The 12,755-nt window shown below is 38.8% G+C and overlaps 1 protein-coding gene across 5 annotated transcripts in view; it reads right to left on the bottom strand.

Moving 5' to 3' along the window:
- The window catches only part of PPP2R3A (protein phosphatase 2 regulatory subunit B''alpha), a 223,836-nt gene that overhangs the window by 68,502 nt on the left and 142,579 nt on the right, over positions 1 to 12,755 (bottom strand). For all 5 annotated transcript variants that reach the window (XM_079922189.1, XM_079922190.1, XM_079922187.1 and 2 more), the window contains 2 exons: positions 11,588 to 11,744; positions 23 to 71 (listed from right to left, as the gene is read on the bottom strand). In XM_079922189.1, coding sequence (XP_079778315.1) covers positions 23 to 71; positions 11,588 to 11,744 — 206 coding nt within the window. The remainder of the gene's footprint in view (positions 1 to 22; positions 72 to 11,587; positions 11,745 to 12,755) is intronic.

Consider the following 12,755-nt stretch of genomic DNA (forward strand, 5'->3'; position numbering starts at 1 on the left):
AAACTCAGATGCTTTTTCTTACCTTGTTACTGCCCCAGAGAATATCCTTTCAATAATCCTGTTTGATGAAGCTAAATGTAAATAAAAAGTACAAAGCTAGTTAAAACATGCTCCAAAAGGCAATATTTTTGGCAAATTTATTTTCAAGTAGCCACAAGCTAAAACTTAATAATCTTCCATGATGAGAATATGAGTAAATTTTTACTTATGTATAACATACTTCTTGAAAGCAGGAATTTGAGATGGCTTACTCTGTCAATCAATCAATCAATCAATCAATCATTTAAAAAAGAACAGGCAAATGGATGTGCCTGACAGGTGGGATATATTAATATAGTTGAGCATCGAATTGGTTCCGAATATCCTGAGAACTAAGACAAAAATGTACAAAATTTGTATTGATCTTGTTATCTAATGAGACCAGACAACTTTTCCCCTAAAACAAGACAGATTTTATCCTAGCATTAAATCCAAGGGGGGGAACTGATTGTTGGGGAATTTGAGTAAAACAACGGAGAACTGTTTTTCAGGTAGAATTTTATAAAAGATACTAAAACATACCACAAATACTTTTCTTATATTCTCATCCTATAAAAATCCAGGATATAACATGATATAACATACAATTTTTAAATAAATTCCATCAGTAAGTTTTATTCAGAGGGATGATTATATCTTAAGATAGTATGTTGCTTTTGATGATAGATCCTAGGTAATCTATATCAGCATACCTCATTGTGAGTTCAAAGTAACCAAAATCATTAGTTAAAAAAAGGGAGATAACAGTGGATCTCAGACCTAGGGATGTAGTGAGGATAGGAATCTGTTCTTTTTAACAAGTGCCCCAGGCAATGGCATGCACACTAAAACTTCAGAACCAGTGTTGGTATCATTAGAGTTAACAGCTACCAGCTCTAACTCTTCTGCACAGCGTTAGGTACAGTCAACATAAAGGTTAATTAATTTGGTTGAAGAATGCTGAGAATATGAGTGTCAGAACTGCCATTCCTGGCCACATACCAAATGTTGAATAAGGGCCCCCTAGAGTTTGTTGAGCACTGGTTTATGGGGTTAATAATTTGAAAATAAGAGGAAATAGAACAGAAGAGGGCTATATAGGAAAGGCAATGGTATTTAATTCTGAAGCTAAAGTCTTTTTGAACATGTTTCTTTAGAGTTGGAAAGTTTAAGCTCCTAAAACTTAAGATCATGTTGTCCTATTAAGGACAGATTAGTGGGTGGGCAATTACACAGAGTTTCAGTGGCTCCTGCATTATGCAGGCCTAGATGCCTGCTTTTCTGGACTTCATTCCTTTAACATGCCCCTAATGAGTTACTGTATGTGTATATACAATATTTTAGGGCTTAATGAGAACTTGGTTATGCCAGCCAGAGAAGGCGCTTTAGAGCCCACAGGTTTTGTATGACCTCTGGAGACTAGCTCACGTTATACAGATGATCTGGCCACTGGTAATTAGAAGGTGCATAGCTAACAAGGTTGGCCTGACACCCCTATAAATATCTCCATCTTTATGCTATTCTTGTAACAGGAAGGTATGACTATAGGCATACCTCAGAGATATTGTGGGTTCAGTTCCAGGCCACCTCAATAAAGTGAATGTCACAATAAAGTGAGTCACATGAATTTTTTGGTTTCCCACTGCATATGAGTTATGTTTATTCTATACTATAGTCTATTAAGTGTGCAACAGCATTATGTCTTAAAAAATCAATACACATAACTTAATTAAAAATACTTTATTGCTAAAAAATGCTAACCATCATCTGAGCCTTCAGCAAACTGTAATCTCTTTGCTGGCGGAGGGTCTTGCCTCAATGTCGATGGCTGCTGACTGATCAGGGTGCTGGCTGCCGAAGGCTGGGGTGACTGTGGCAATTTCTTAAAATAAGACGACAATGAAATCTGCCACATACATCGACTCGTCCTTTCGCAAATGATTTCTCTGTTACATGCAGTGCTGTTTGATAGCATTTTATCCACAGCAGAAGTTCTTTCAAAATAGGAGACAATCCTCTCAAAACTTGCTGCTGCTTTATCAACTAAGTTTATATAATATTCTAAGTCCTTTGTTGTCATTTCAACAATCTTCACAGCATCTTTACTAGGAGCAGATTCCATCTCCAGAAACTGCTCTCTTTGCTCATCCATCAGCAGCAACTCCTCATCTGTTAGTTTTATTATGAGATTTGCAGCAAGTCAGTCACATCTTCAGGCTCCTCTTCTAATTCTAGTTCTCTCTCTGTTTCTACCACATCTGCAGTTACTTCCTCCACTGAAATCTTGAACCCCTCAAAGACATCCATGAGGACTGGAATCAACTTCTTCCAAACTCCTGTTCATGTTGATATTTTGACCTCTTCACATGAATCATGAATGTTCTTAACGGCATCTAGAATGGTGGTCCTTTACAGTACGTTTTCAGTGGACTTTGCCCAGATCCATCAAAGGAATCATTACCTATGGTAGCTATAGTCTTATGAAACGTATTTCTTGAGTAAGACTTGAAAGTTGAAACTACTCTTTGATCCATGGGCTGCAGAATGGATGTTGTGTCAGCAGGCATGTAAACAACATTAATCTCATTGTACATCTCCATCAGAGCTCTTGGGTGATCAGATGCATTGTCAATTAGGGTCATTTTTTTTTTTTTTTACATCTTTCTTGGAGTATAATTGCTTTACAATGGTGTGTTAGTTTCTGCTTTATAACAAAGTGAATCAGCTATACATATGTTCCCATATCTCTTCCCTCTTGCGTCTCCCTCCCTCCCACCCTCCCTATCCCACCCCTCTAGGTGGTCACAAAGCACCGAGCTGATCTCCCTGTGCTATGCGGCTGCTTCCCACTAGCTATCTATTTTACGTTTGGTAGTGTATATATATGTCCATGACACTCTCTCACTTTGTCACAGCCTACCCTTCCCCCTGCCCATGTCCTCAAGTCCATTCTCTAGTAGGTCTGTGTCTTTATTGCTGTCTTACCCCTAGGTTCTTCATGACATTTTTTTTTCTTAAATTCCATATATATGTGTTAGCATACGGTATTTGTCTTTCTTTTTCTGACTTACTTCACTCTGTATGACAGACTCTAGGTCCATCCACCTCATTACAAATACCTCAATTTCATTTATTTTTATGGCTGAGTAATATTCCATTGTATATATGTGCCACATCTTCTTTATCCATTCATCCAAAGATGGACACTTAGGTTGTTTCCATCTCCTAGCTATTGTAAATAGAGCTGCAATGAATATTTTGGTACATGACTCTTTTTGAATTATAGTTTTCTCAGGGTATATGCCCAGTAGTGGGATTGCTCGGTCATATGGTAGTTCTATTTGTAGTTTTTTAAGGAACCTCCATACTGTTCTCCATAGTGGCTGTACCAATTCACATTCCCAGCAGCAGTGCAAGAGTGTTCCCTTTTCTCCACACCGTCTCCAGCATTTATTGTTTCTAGATTTTTTGATGATGGCCATTCTGACTGGTGTGAGATAATATCTCACTGTAGTTTTGATTTGCATTTCTCTAATGATTAATGATGTTGAGCATTCTTCCATGTGTTTGTTGGCAGACTGTATATCTTCTTTGGAGAAATGTCTATTTAGGTCTTCTGCCCATTTTTGGATTGGGTTGTTTGTTTTTTTGTTATTGAGCTGCATGAGCTGGCTGTAAATTTTGGAGATTAATCCTTTGTCAACTGCTTCATTTGCAAATATTTTCTCCCATTCTGAGGGTTGTCTTTTGGTCTTGTTTATGATTTCCTTTTCTGTGCAAAAGCTTTGAAGCTTCATTAGGTCCCATTTGTTTATTTTTGTTTTTATTCCTATTTCTCTAGGAGGTGGTCAAAAAGGATCTTGCTGTGATTTATGTTATAGAGTGTTCTGCCTATATTTTCCTCTAAGAGTTTGATAGTTTCTGGCGTTACATTTAGGTCTTTAATCCATTTTGAGCTTATTTTTGTATATGGTGTTAGGGAGTGATCTGATATCATACTTTTACATGTACCTGTCCAATTTTCCCAGCACCACTTACTGAAGAGGCTGTCCTTTCTCCACTGTACATTCCTGCCTCCTTTATCAAAGATAAGGTGACCATATGTGCGTGGGTTTATCTCTGGACTTTCTATCCTGTTCCATTGATCTGTATTTCTGTTTTTGTGCCAGTGCCATACTGTTTTGATTACTGTAGCTTTGTAGTATAGTCTGAAGTCAGGGAGCCTGATTCCTCCAGCTCTGTTATTCGTTCTCAAGATTGCTTTGGTTATTCGGGGTCTTTTGTGTTTCCATACAAATTGTGAAATTTTTTGTTCTAGTTCTGTGAAAAATGCCATTGGGAGTTTGATAGGGATTGCATTGAATCTGTAGATTGCTTTGGGTAGTAGAGTCATTTTCACAATGTTGATTCTTCCAATCCAAGAACATGGTATATCTCTCCATCTATTTGTACCATCCTTAATTTCTTTCATCAGTGTCTTATAATTTTCTGCATACAGGTCTTTTGTCTCCTTAAGTAGGTTTATTCCTAGATATTTTATTCTTTTTGTTGCAATGGTAAATGGGAGTGTTTTCTTGATTACACTTTCAGATTTTTCATCATTAGTGTATAGGAATGCAAGAGATTTCTGTGCATTAATTTTGTATCCTGCTACTCTACCGAATTCATTGATTAGCTCTAGTAGTTTCCTGGTAGCATCTTTAGGATTCTCTATGTACAGTATCATGTCATCTGCAAACAGTGACAGCTTTACTTCTTCTTTTCCGATTTGGATTCTCTTATTTCCTTTTCTTCTCTAATTGCTGTGGCTAAAACTTCCAAAACTGTGTTGAATAAAAGTGGTGAGAGTGGGCAACCTTGTCTTGTTCCTGATCTTAGTGGAAATGCTTTCAGGTTTTCAGCACTGAGGACGATGTTGGCTGTGGGTTTCTCATATATGGCCTTTATTATGTTGAAGAAAGTTCCCTCTATGCCTACTTTCTGCAGGGTTTTTATCATAAATGGGTGTTGAATTTTGTCAAAAGCTTTCTCTGCATCTATTGAGATGACCATATGGTTTTTCTCCTTCAATTTGTTAATATGGTGTATCACACTGATTGATTTGCGTATATTTAAGAATCCTTGCATGCCTGGAATAAACCCCACTTGATCATGGTGTATGATGCTTTTAATGTGCTGTTGGATTCTGTTTGCTAGTATTTTGTTGAGGATTTTTGCATCTATGTTCATCAGTGCTATTGGCCTGTAGTTTTCTTTCTTTGTGACATCCTTGTCTGGTTTTGGTATCAGGGTGATGATGGTCTCGTAGAATGAGTTTGGAAGTGTTCCTCCCTCTGCTATATTTTGGAAGAGTTTGAGAAGGATAGGTGTTAGCTCTTCTCTAAATGTTTGATAGAATTCACCTGTGAAGCCATCTGGTCCTGGGCTTTTGTTTGTTGGAAGGTTTTTAATCACAGTTTCCATTTCAGTGCTTGTGATTGGCCTGTTCTAATTTTCTGTTTCTTCCTGATTCAGTCTTGGCAGGTTGTGCATTTCTAAGAATTTGTCCATTTCTTCCAGGTTGTCCATTTTATTGGCATAGAGTTGCTTGTAGTAATCTCTCATGATCTTTTGTATTTCTGCAGTGTCAGTTGTTACTTCTCCTTTTCCAATTCTAATTCTATTGATTTGAGTCTTCTCCCTTTTTTTCTTGATGAGTCTGGCTAATGGTTTATCAATTTTGTTTATCTTCTCAAAGAACCACTTTTAGTTTTATTGATCTTTGCTATAGTTTCCTTCATTTCTTTTTCATTTATTTCTCATCTGATCTTTATGATTTTTTTCCTTCTGCTAACTTTGGGGTTTTTTGTTCTTCTTTCTCTAATTGCTTTAGGTGCAAGGTTAGGTTGTTTATTCGAGATGTTTCCTGTTTCTTAAAGTAGGATTGTATTGCTATATACTTCCCTCTTAGAACTGCTTTTGCTGCATCCCATAGGTTTTGGGTCATCGTGTCTCCATTGTCATTTGTTTCTAGGTGGTTTTTGATTTCCTCTTTGATTTCTTCAGTGATCACTTCGTTATTAAGTAGTGTATTGTTTAGCCTCCAAGTGTTTGTATTTTTTACAGATCTTTTCCTGTAATTGATATCTAGTCTCATAGCATTGTGGTCAGAAAAGATACTTGATACAATTTCAATTTTCTTATATTTACCAAGGCTTGATTTGTGACCCAAGATATGATCTATCCTGGAGAATGTTCCATGAGCACTTGAGAAAAATGTGTATTCTGTTGTTTTTGGATGGAATTTCCTATAAATATCAATTAAGTCCATCTTTTTTACTGTATCAGTTAAAGCGTGTGTTTCCTTATGTATTTTCATTTTGGATGATCTGTCCATTGGTGAAAGTGGGATGTTAAAGTCCCCTACTATGAATGTGTTACTGTTGATTTCCCCTTTTATGGCTGTTAGTATTTGCCTTATGTATTGAGTTGCTCCTATGTTAGGTGCATAAATATTTACAATTGTTTTATCTTCTTCTTGGATTGATCCCTTGATAATTATGTAGTGTCCTTCTTTGTCTCTTCTAATTGTCTTTATTTTAAAGTCTCTTTTGTCTGATATGAGAATTGGTACTCCAGGTTTCTTTTGGTTTCTATTTGCATGGAATATCGTTTTCCATCTCCTCACTTTGTCTGTATGTGTCTCTAGGTCTGAAGTGGGTCTCTTGTAGACAGCATATATATGGGTCTTGTTTTTGTATCCATTCAGCCAGTCTGTGTCTTTCGGTGGGAGCATTTAATACATTTACATTTAAGGTAATTATCAACATGTATGTTCCTATTCCCATTTTTAAAATTGTTTTGGGTTTGTCATTACAGGTCTTTTCCTTCTCTTGTGTTTCTTGCCTAGAGAAGATCCTTTAGCATTTGTTGTAAAGCTGGTTTGGTGTTGCTGAACTCTCTCAGCTTTTGCTTGTCTGTAAAGGTTTTAATTTCTCCATCAAATCTGAATGAGATCCTTGCTGGGTAGAGTAATCTTGGTTGTAGGTTTTTCTCCTTCATCACTTTAAATATGCCCTGCCAGTCCCTTCTGGCTTGCAGAGTTTCTGCTGAAAGATCAGCTGTTAACCTTATGGGGATTCCCTTGTGTGTTATTTGTTATTTTTCCCTTGCTGCTTTTAATATGTTTTCATTGTATTCAATTTTTGACAGTTTGATCAATATGTGTCTTGGTGTGTTTCTCCTTGGATTTATCCTGTATGGGACACTCTGTGCTTCCTGGACTTGATTAACTATTTCCTTTCCCATATTAGGGAAGTTTTCAACTATAATCTCTTCAAATATTTTCTCAGTCCCTTTCTTTTTCTCTTCTTCTTCTGGAACCCCTATAATTCAAATGTTGGTGTGTTTAATGTTGTCCCAGAGGTCTCTGAGACTGTCCTCAGTTCTTTTCATTCTTTTTTCTTTATTCTGCTCTGCAGTAGTTATTTCCACTAGTTTATCTTCCAGGTCACTTATCCGTTCTTCTGCCTCAGTTATTCTGCTATTGATCCCATCTAGAGTATTTTTAATTTCATTTATTGTGCTGTTCATCATTGCTTGTTTCATCTTTAGTTCTTCTAGGTCCTTGTTAAATGTTTCTTGCATTTTCTCTATTCTATTTCCAAGATTTTGGATCATCTTTACTATCATTATTCTGAATTCTTTTTCAGGTAGACTGCCTATTTCCTCTTCATTTGTTAGGTCTGGTGGGTTTTTATCTTCCTCCTTCATCTGCTGTGTGTTTTTCTGTCTTCTCATTTTGCTTATCTTACTGTGTTTGGGGTCTCCTTTTTGCAGGCTGCAGGTTCGTAGTTCCCGTTCTGTTTGGTGTGTGTCCCCAGTGGCTAAAGTTGGTTCAGTGGGTTGTGTAGGCTTCCTGGTGGAGGGGACTAGTGCCTGTGTTCTGGTGAATGAGGCTGGATCTTGTGTTTCTGGTGGGCAGGTCCACGTCTGGTGGTGTGTTTTGGGGTGTCTGTGGACTTATTATGATTTTAGGCAGCCTCTCTGCTAATGGGTGGGGTTGTGTTCCTGTCTTGCTAGTTGTTTGGCATAGGGTTTCCAGCACTGTAGCTTGATGGTCGTTGAGTGTAGCTGGGTGTTGGTGTTGAGATGGAGATCTCTGGGAGATTTTCGCCGTTTGATATTACATGGAGCTGGGAGGTCTCTTGTGGACCAGTGTCCTGAAGTTGGCTCTCCCACCTCAGAGGCACAGCAGTGACTCCTGGCTGCAGCACCAAGAGCCTTTCATCCACATGGCTCAGAATAAAAGGGAGAAAAAGTAGAAAGAAAGAAAGAGCATAAAAGAAAATAAAATAAAGTAAGGTAAAATAAAATATAGTTATTAAAATAAAAAAACAATTAAGAAAAAAAATTTTTTAAATAGTAAAAAAAAAAATGGACCTAAGACAAATGGTGAAAGCAAAGCTATACAGACAAAATCTCACACAGAAGCATACACATACACACTCAAAAAAAGAGGAAAAGGGGAAAAAATAATAAATCTTGCTCTCAAAGTCCACCTCCTCAATTTGGGATGAATCATTGTCTATTCAGGTATTCCACAGATGCAGGGTACATCAAGTTGATTGTGTAGATTTAATCCGCTGCTCCTGAGGCTGCTGGGAGAGATTTCCCTTTCTCTTCTTTGTTCACACAGCTCCCGGGGTTCAGCTTTGGATTTGGTCCTGCCTTGGCGTGTAGGTTGCCAGAGTGTGTCTGTTCTTCGCTGAGACAGGACGGGGTTAAAGGAGTTGCTGATTCGGGGGCTCTGGCTCACTCAGGCTGGGGGGAGGGTGGGGTGTGGATGCTGGGCGAGCCTGCGGTGTCAGAGGCCGGCAGGACATTGCACCAAACTGAGGCGCGCCGTGCGTTCTCCTGGCGAAGTTGTCCCTGGATCCCGGGACCCTGGCAGTGGCGGGCTGCACAGGCTCCCCAGAAGGAGGTGTGGAGAGTGACCTGTGTTCGCACACAGGCTTCTTGGTAGCGGCAGCAGCAGCCTTAGCGTCTCATGCCCATCTCTGGGGTCTGCGCTTTTAGCCGCGGCTTGTGCCCGTCTCTGGAGCTCCTTTAAGCAGCGCTCTTAATCCCCTCTCCTCGCGTACCAGGAAACAAAGAGGCAAGAAAAAGTCTCTTGCCTCTTCGACAGGTCCAGACTTTTTCCCGGACTCCCTCCCAGCTAGCCGTGGTGCACTAACCCCTTCATGCTGTGTTCACACCGCCAGTCCTCTCCAATCAGGGTCATATTTTGAAAGGAATCTTTTTTTCCTGAGCAGTAGGTCTCGACAGTGGGCTTAAAATATTTAGAAAACCATGTTGTAATCAGATGTGCTGTCATCCACGGTTTGTTGTTCCATTTGTAAAGCACAGGCAGAAGAGATTTAGCATAATTCTTAAGGGCTGTAGGATTTTTGGAATGGTAAGTGAGCGCTGGCTTCAACTTAGTCACCACCTGCATTGCATTAGCCCCTAACGAGAGAGTCAGCCTGTCCTTTGATGCTTTGAAGCCAGGCACTGACTTCTCCTCTCTAGCTATGAAAGTCCTAGATGGCTTTTGCTTCCAATAGAAAGCTGTTTCATCTACATTGAAAATTTGATGTTTAGTGTAGCCACCTTCATTATCTTAGCTAGATCTTCTGGGTAACTTGCTGCTTCACCGTGTACTTTCATATTATAGAGATGGCTTCTTTCCTTAAACCTCATGAACCAACCTCTGCTAGTTTCAAACTTCTCTCCTGAAGCTCCCTTACCTCTCTCAGCCTTCACAGAATTGAAGAGAGTTAGGGCCTTGCTCTGGATTAGGCTCTGGCTTAAGAGAATGTTGTAGCTGGTGTGTTTTTCTATCCAGACTACTAAAACTTTCTACGTATCAGCAAACAAGGCTGTTTCACTTTTTTTTTTTCTTAACCACATCATGCAGCTTGTGGGATCTTAGTTCCCCAACCAGGGATTGAACCTAGGCAGTGAAAGCACCAAGTCCTAACCACTAGATAGCCAGGGAATTCCCAGTTTCACTTTCTTATTCATGTGTTCACTGGAATAGCAGTTTTAATTTCCTTTGAGAGCTTTTCCTTCACATTCATTCACTACTTGGCTAACTGTTGGCACAAGAGGCCTAGCTTTCAGCCTGTCCTTGCTTTCAACGTGCCTTCCCCTCTAAGCTTTCTAGCTTTTGATTTAAAGTGAGAGATGTGCCACTCTCCCTTTTACTTGGACACTTAGAGGCCACTGTAGGGCTATTAATTTGCCTAATTTCAATATTGTTGTGTCTCAGGGAATATGGAGGCCCGACACAAACAACAGTTATCAATTAAGCTTGCTGTCATACAGGTGTGGTTCATGGTCCCCCAAAACTATTACAATAGTTACATCAAAGATCACTGATCACAGATCACCATAAAAAATATAACAATAATGAAAACGTTTTGAAATATTGTGAGAATTACCAAAATGTGACACAGAGACATGAAGTGAACAAATACTGCTGGAAAAATGGCACCGATAGACTCGCTCAATGCGGGGCTGCCCCAAACATTCAATTTGTAAAAAATGCTCTATCTGCAAAATTCAATAAAGCAAAGTGTAATAAAACGAGGTACATCTGTACTTGAAGGAAGAATACAATACTAAAATGCTTGTTTATCAAATAAGTACAATTTAGTATTTCCTCTTGATGCCTGGTTGGCACCTGAGTTTTGTGAGCTAGAACTCTGTTTCTTAAAATGGAAAGTTCTATGAAAACTGACATATAGAATGAACCTTTTCTTAAGATGTATACTACTAGTCACAGATATACCAAATATCAGAAGCAAAATTCAAAGTATTTATTTAAGATTTGTACTTTGCTACATCTAAAAGGCTAAGGGCTTATTAAAAAAATCCACAGTATCTGAGAAGACATTTAAGAACAGAACAGGGACAATCTTATGAGAGAAGAATGAATCAATGTATCTTGGTGCTTGGTTAAGAATATTAAATCAGCAGGAAACAGGTTCTAAGTTTACTACTGATCAAAATGAAGTAAGAAGGGTAATATCATGTAATATGTAATTTTTTGTTTTCTGACAAAAGAAAGCACACAAAATTCACCTGCAGAGAAAATACCTTTTCTAGAACTAAATGCCAGAAAAGGTTTTTTGAATCCTTTAAAACACTGGCAAGTTAGAAACATCATTTTCATCCTTGGTTGTTTATAAATACTGTAAAATGAGAATTTATAAAGGTGTATATACATTCTCTTTCAAATAAACTTTACATAGATGTGATTCTTATTCAGTTCATCATCAGAAAATAAGCATCACTATAAAGACTCACCCATTCATCAAAACTAAGACTCTAATTTCTTACTTACCTCCAAACCCCTTCTCCTAAATCTGGTTTCTAAATAAAAAATTAGTACCTTCACTCACTTCTACTTAAAAATTCTTGGCCCTTTCAAGAGGACTTGATTAGATACAGGATTTAAGAAACGGGAATTCCCCATAATGAATGAGCACAATTTAACTCTTGCCTTCTTCAAAATAGTAAAGTCAACATCCATAGAAACACTCACCCTGGTCATTGTATCGAGACAGATCGGCCTGGCTGATGTAGAGGTCATGATCACTATCTAGTTCCCAGAATTTACAATAAATAACATAGAAGTGTTCATAGGAGAAATAATCTGTGATTTGGTTTATATCTTCCTCTTCTTCCAAAAGTGCTAGAGTCTGAAATGGTATGAATAGAAGGATTAATTTATTTTAAAAATATGAAGACCCAGCTTTGGCCATTATATAGATCCCAGTTAAGTTTTACTCTAAACTGAATTAAAAATTTTGGTTTTGGTACCAAACCAGGAAATTTAGTAGGCAACCTCATCCTACCTTTTAATCAATTGATCAACCTATAAGCATTTACGTGCTCTGTAATATTCTTAGCAAAGACTTAGATGCTACGGACGATGTAAAAGCAGGGAAAGGGAAGAGCTATCACCAAGGGGACTGCAGCCTATCAGAGGTCCCCAGACTAGCAAGCACAGAACAATCAGACAACAGACTTTTAATTACATGGCCATAAACTCACATTACTTTTTTTTTTTGTTTTGTTTTTTTTTTTTTTGCAGTACGCGGGCCTCTCACTGCTGCGGCCTCTCCCATCGCGGAGCACAGGCTCCAGACGCGCAGGCTCAGTGGCCATGGCTCACGGGCCCAGCCGCTCCGCGGCATGTGGGATCTCCCCGGACCGGGGCACGAACCCGTGTCCCCTGCATCGGCAGGCGGACTCTCAACCACTGCGCCACCAGGGAAGCCCATAAACTCACATTACTTTTAACTTTTCAAAGTTAAAAGACTGATCTTCTATCTATTCTATTATGAAGAGTGGGCATCCACATGCAGGGTTTGGTTTTGTAATGGCATCAAATTTACCATAAAGGTGACTTATTTATACCACTGTGATAGTGTGGGGTAGCCTGGCATAGAAGGCATGGAGGGTAGAGCTGCAGGGCCCTGAGCTGGAAATAAGCCTCGGTCTCCCCCGACTCACTGTGTGCCCCTAGGGAAAACACCAGAAACAGTGATTTTTGAGCCCAGAATTCTTATAATAAGCCAAATTATCATATAAGTGGGCAGATAAATGAAGATGTTTTTAGGAAGAGTCAGAAAAAAGATAAACCATAAGGAAACTTAGGAAATAGAAAAAACAAAGTGAGATGACAGAAATAAGACAAGATATATCAA

The sequence above is a fragment of the Stenella coeruleoalba genome (genome assembly GCF_951394435.1).
Source record: "Stenella coeruleoalba genome assembly, chromosome: 5".
Taxonomy (NCBI): Eukaryota; Metazoa; Chordata; class Mammalia; order Artiodactyla; family Delphinidae; genus Stenella; species Stenella coeruleoalba.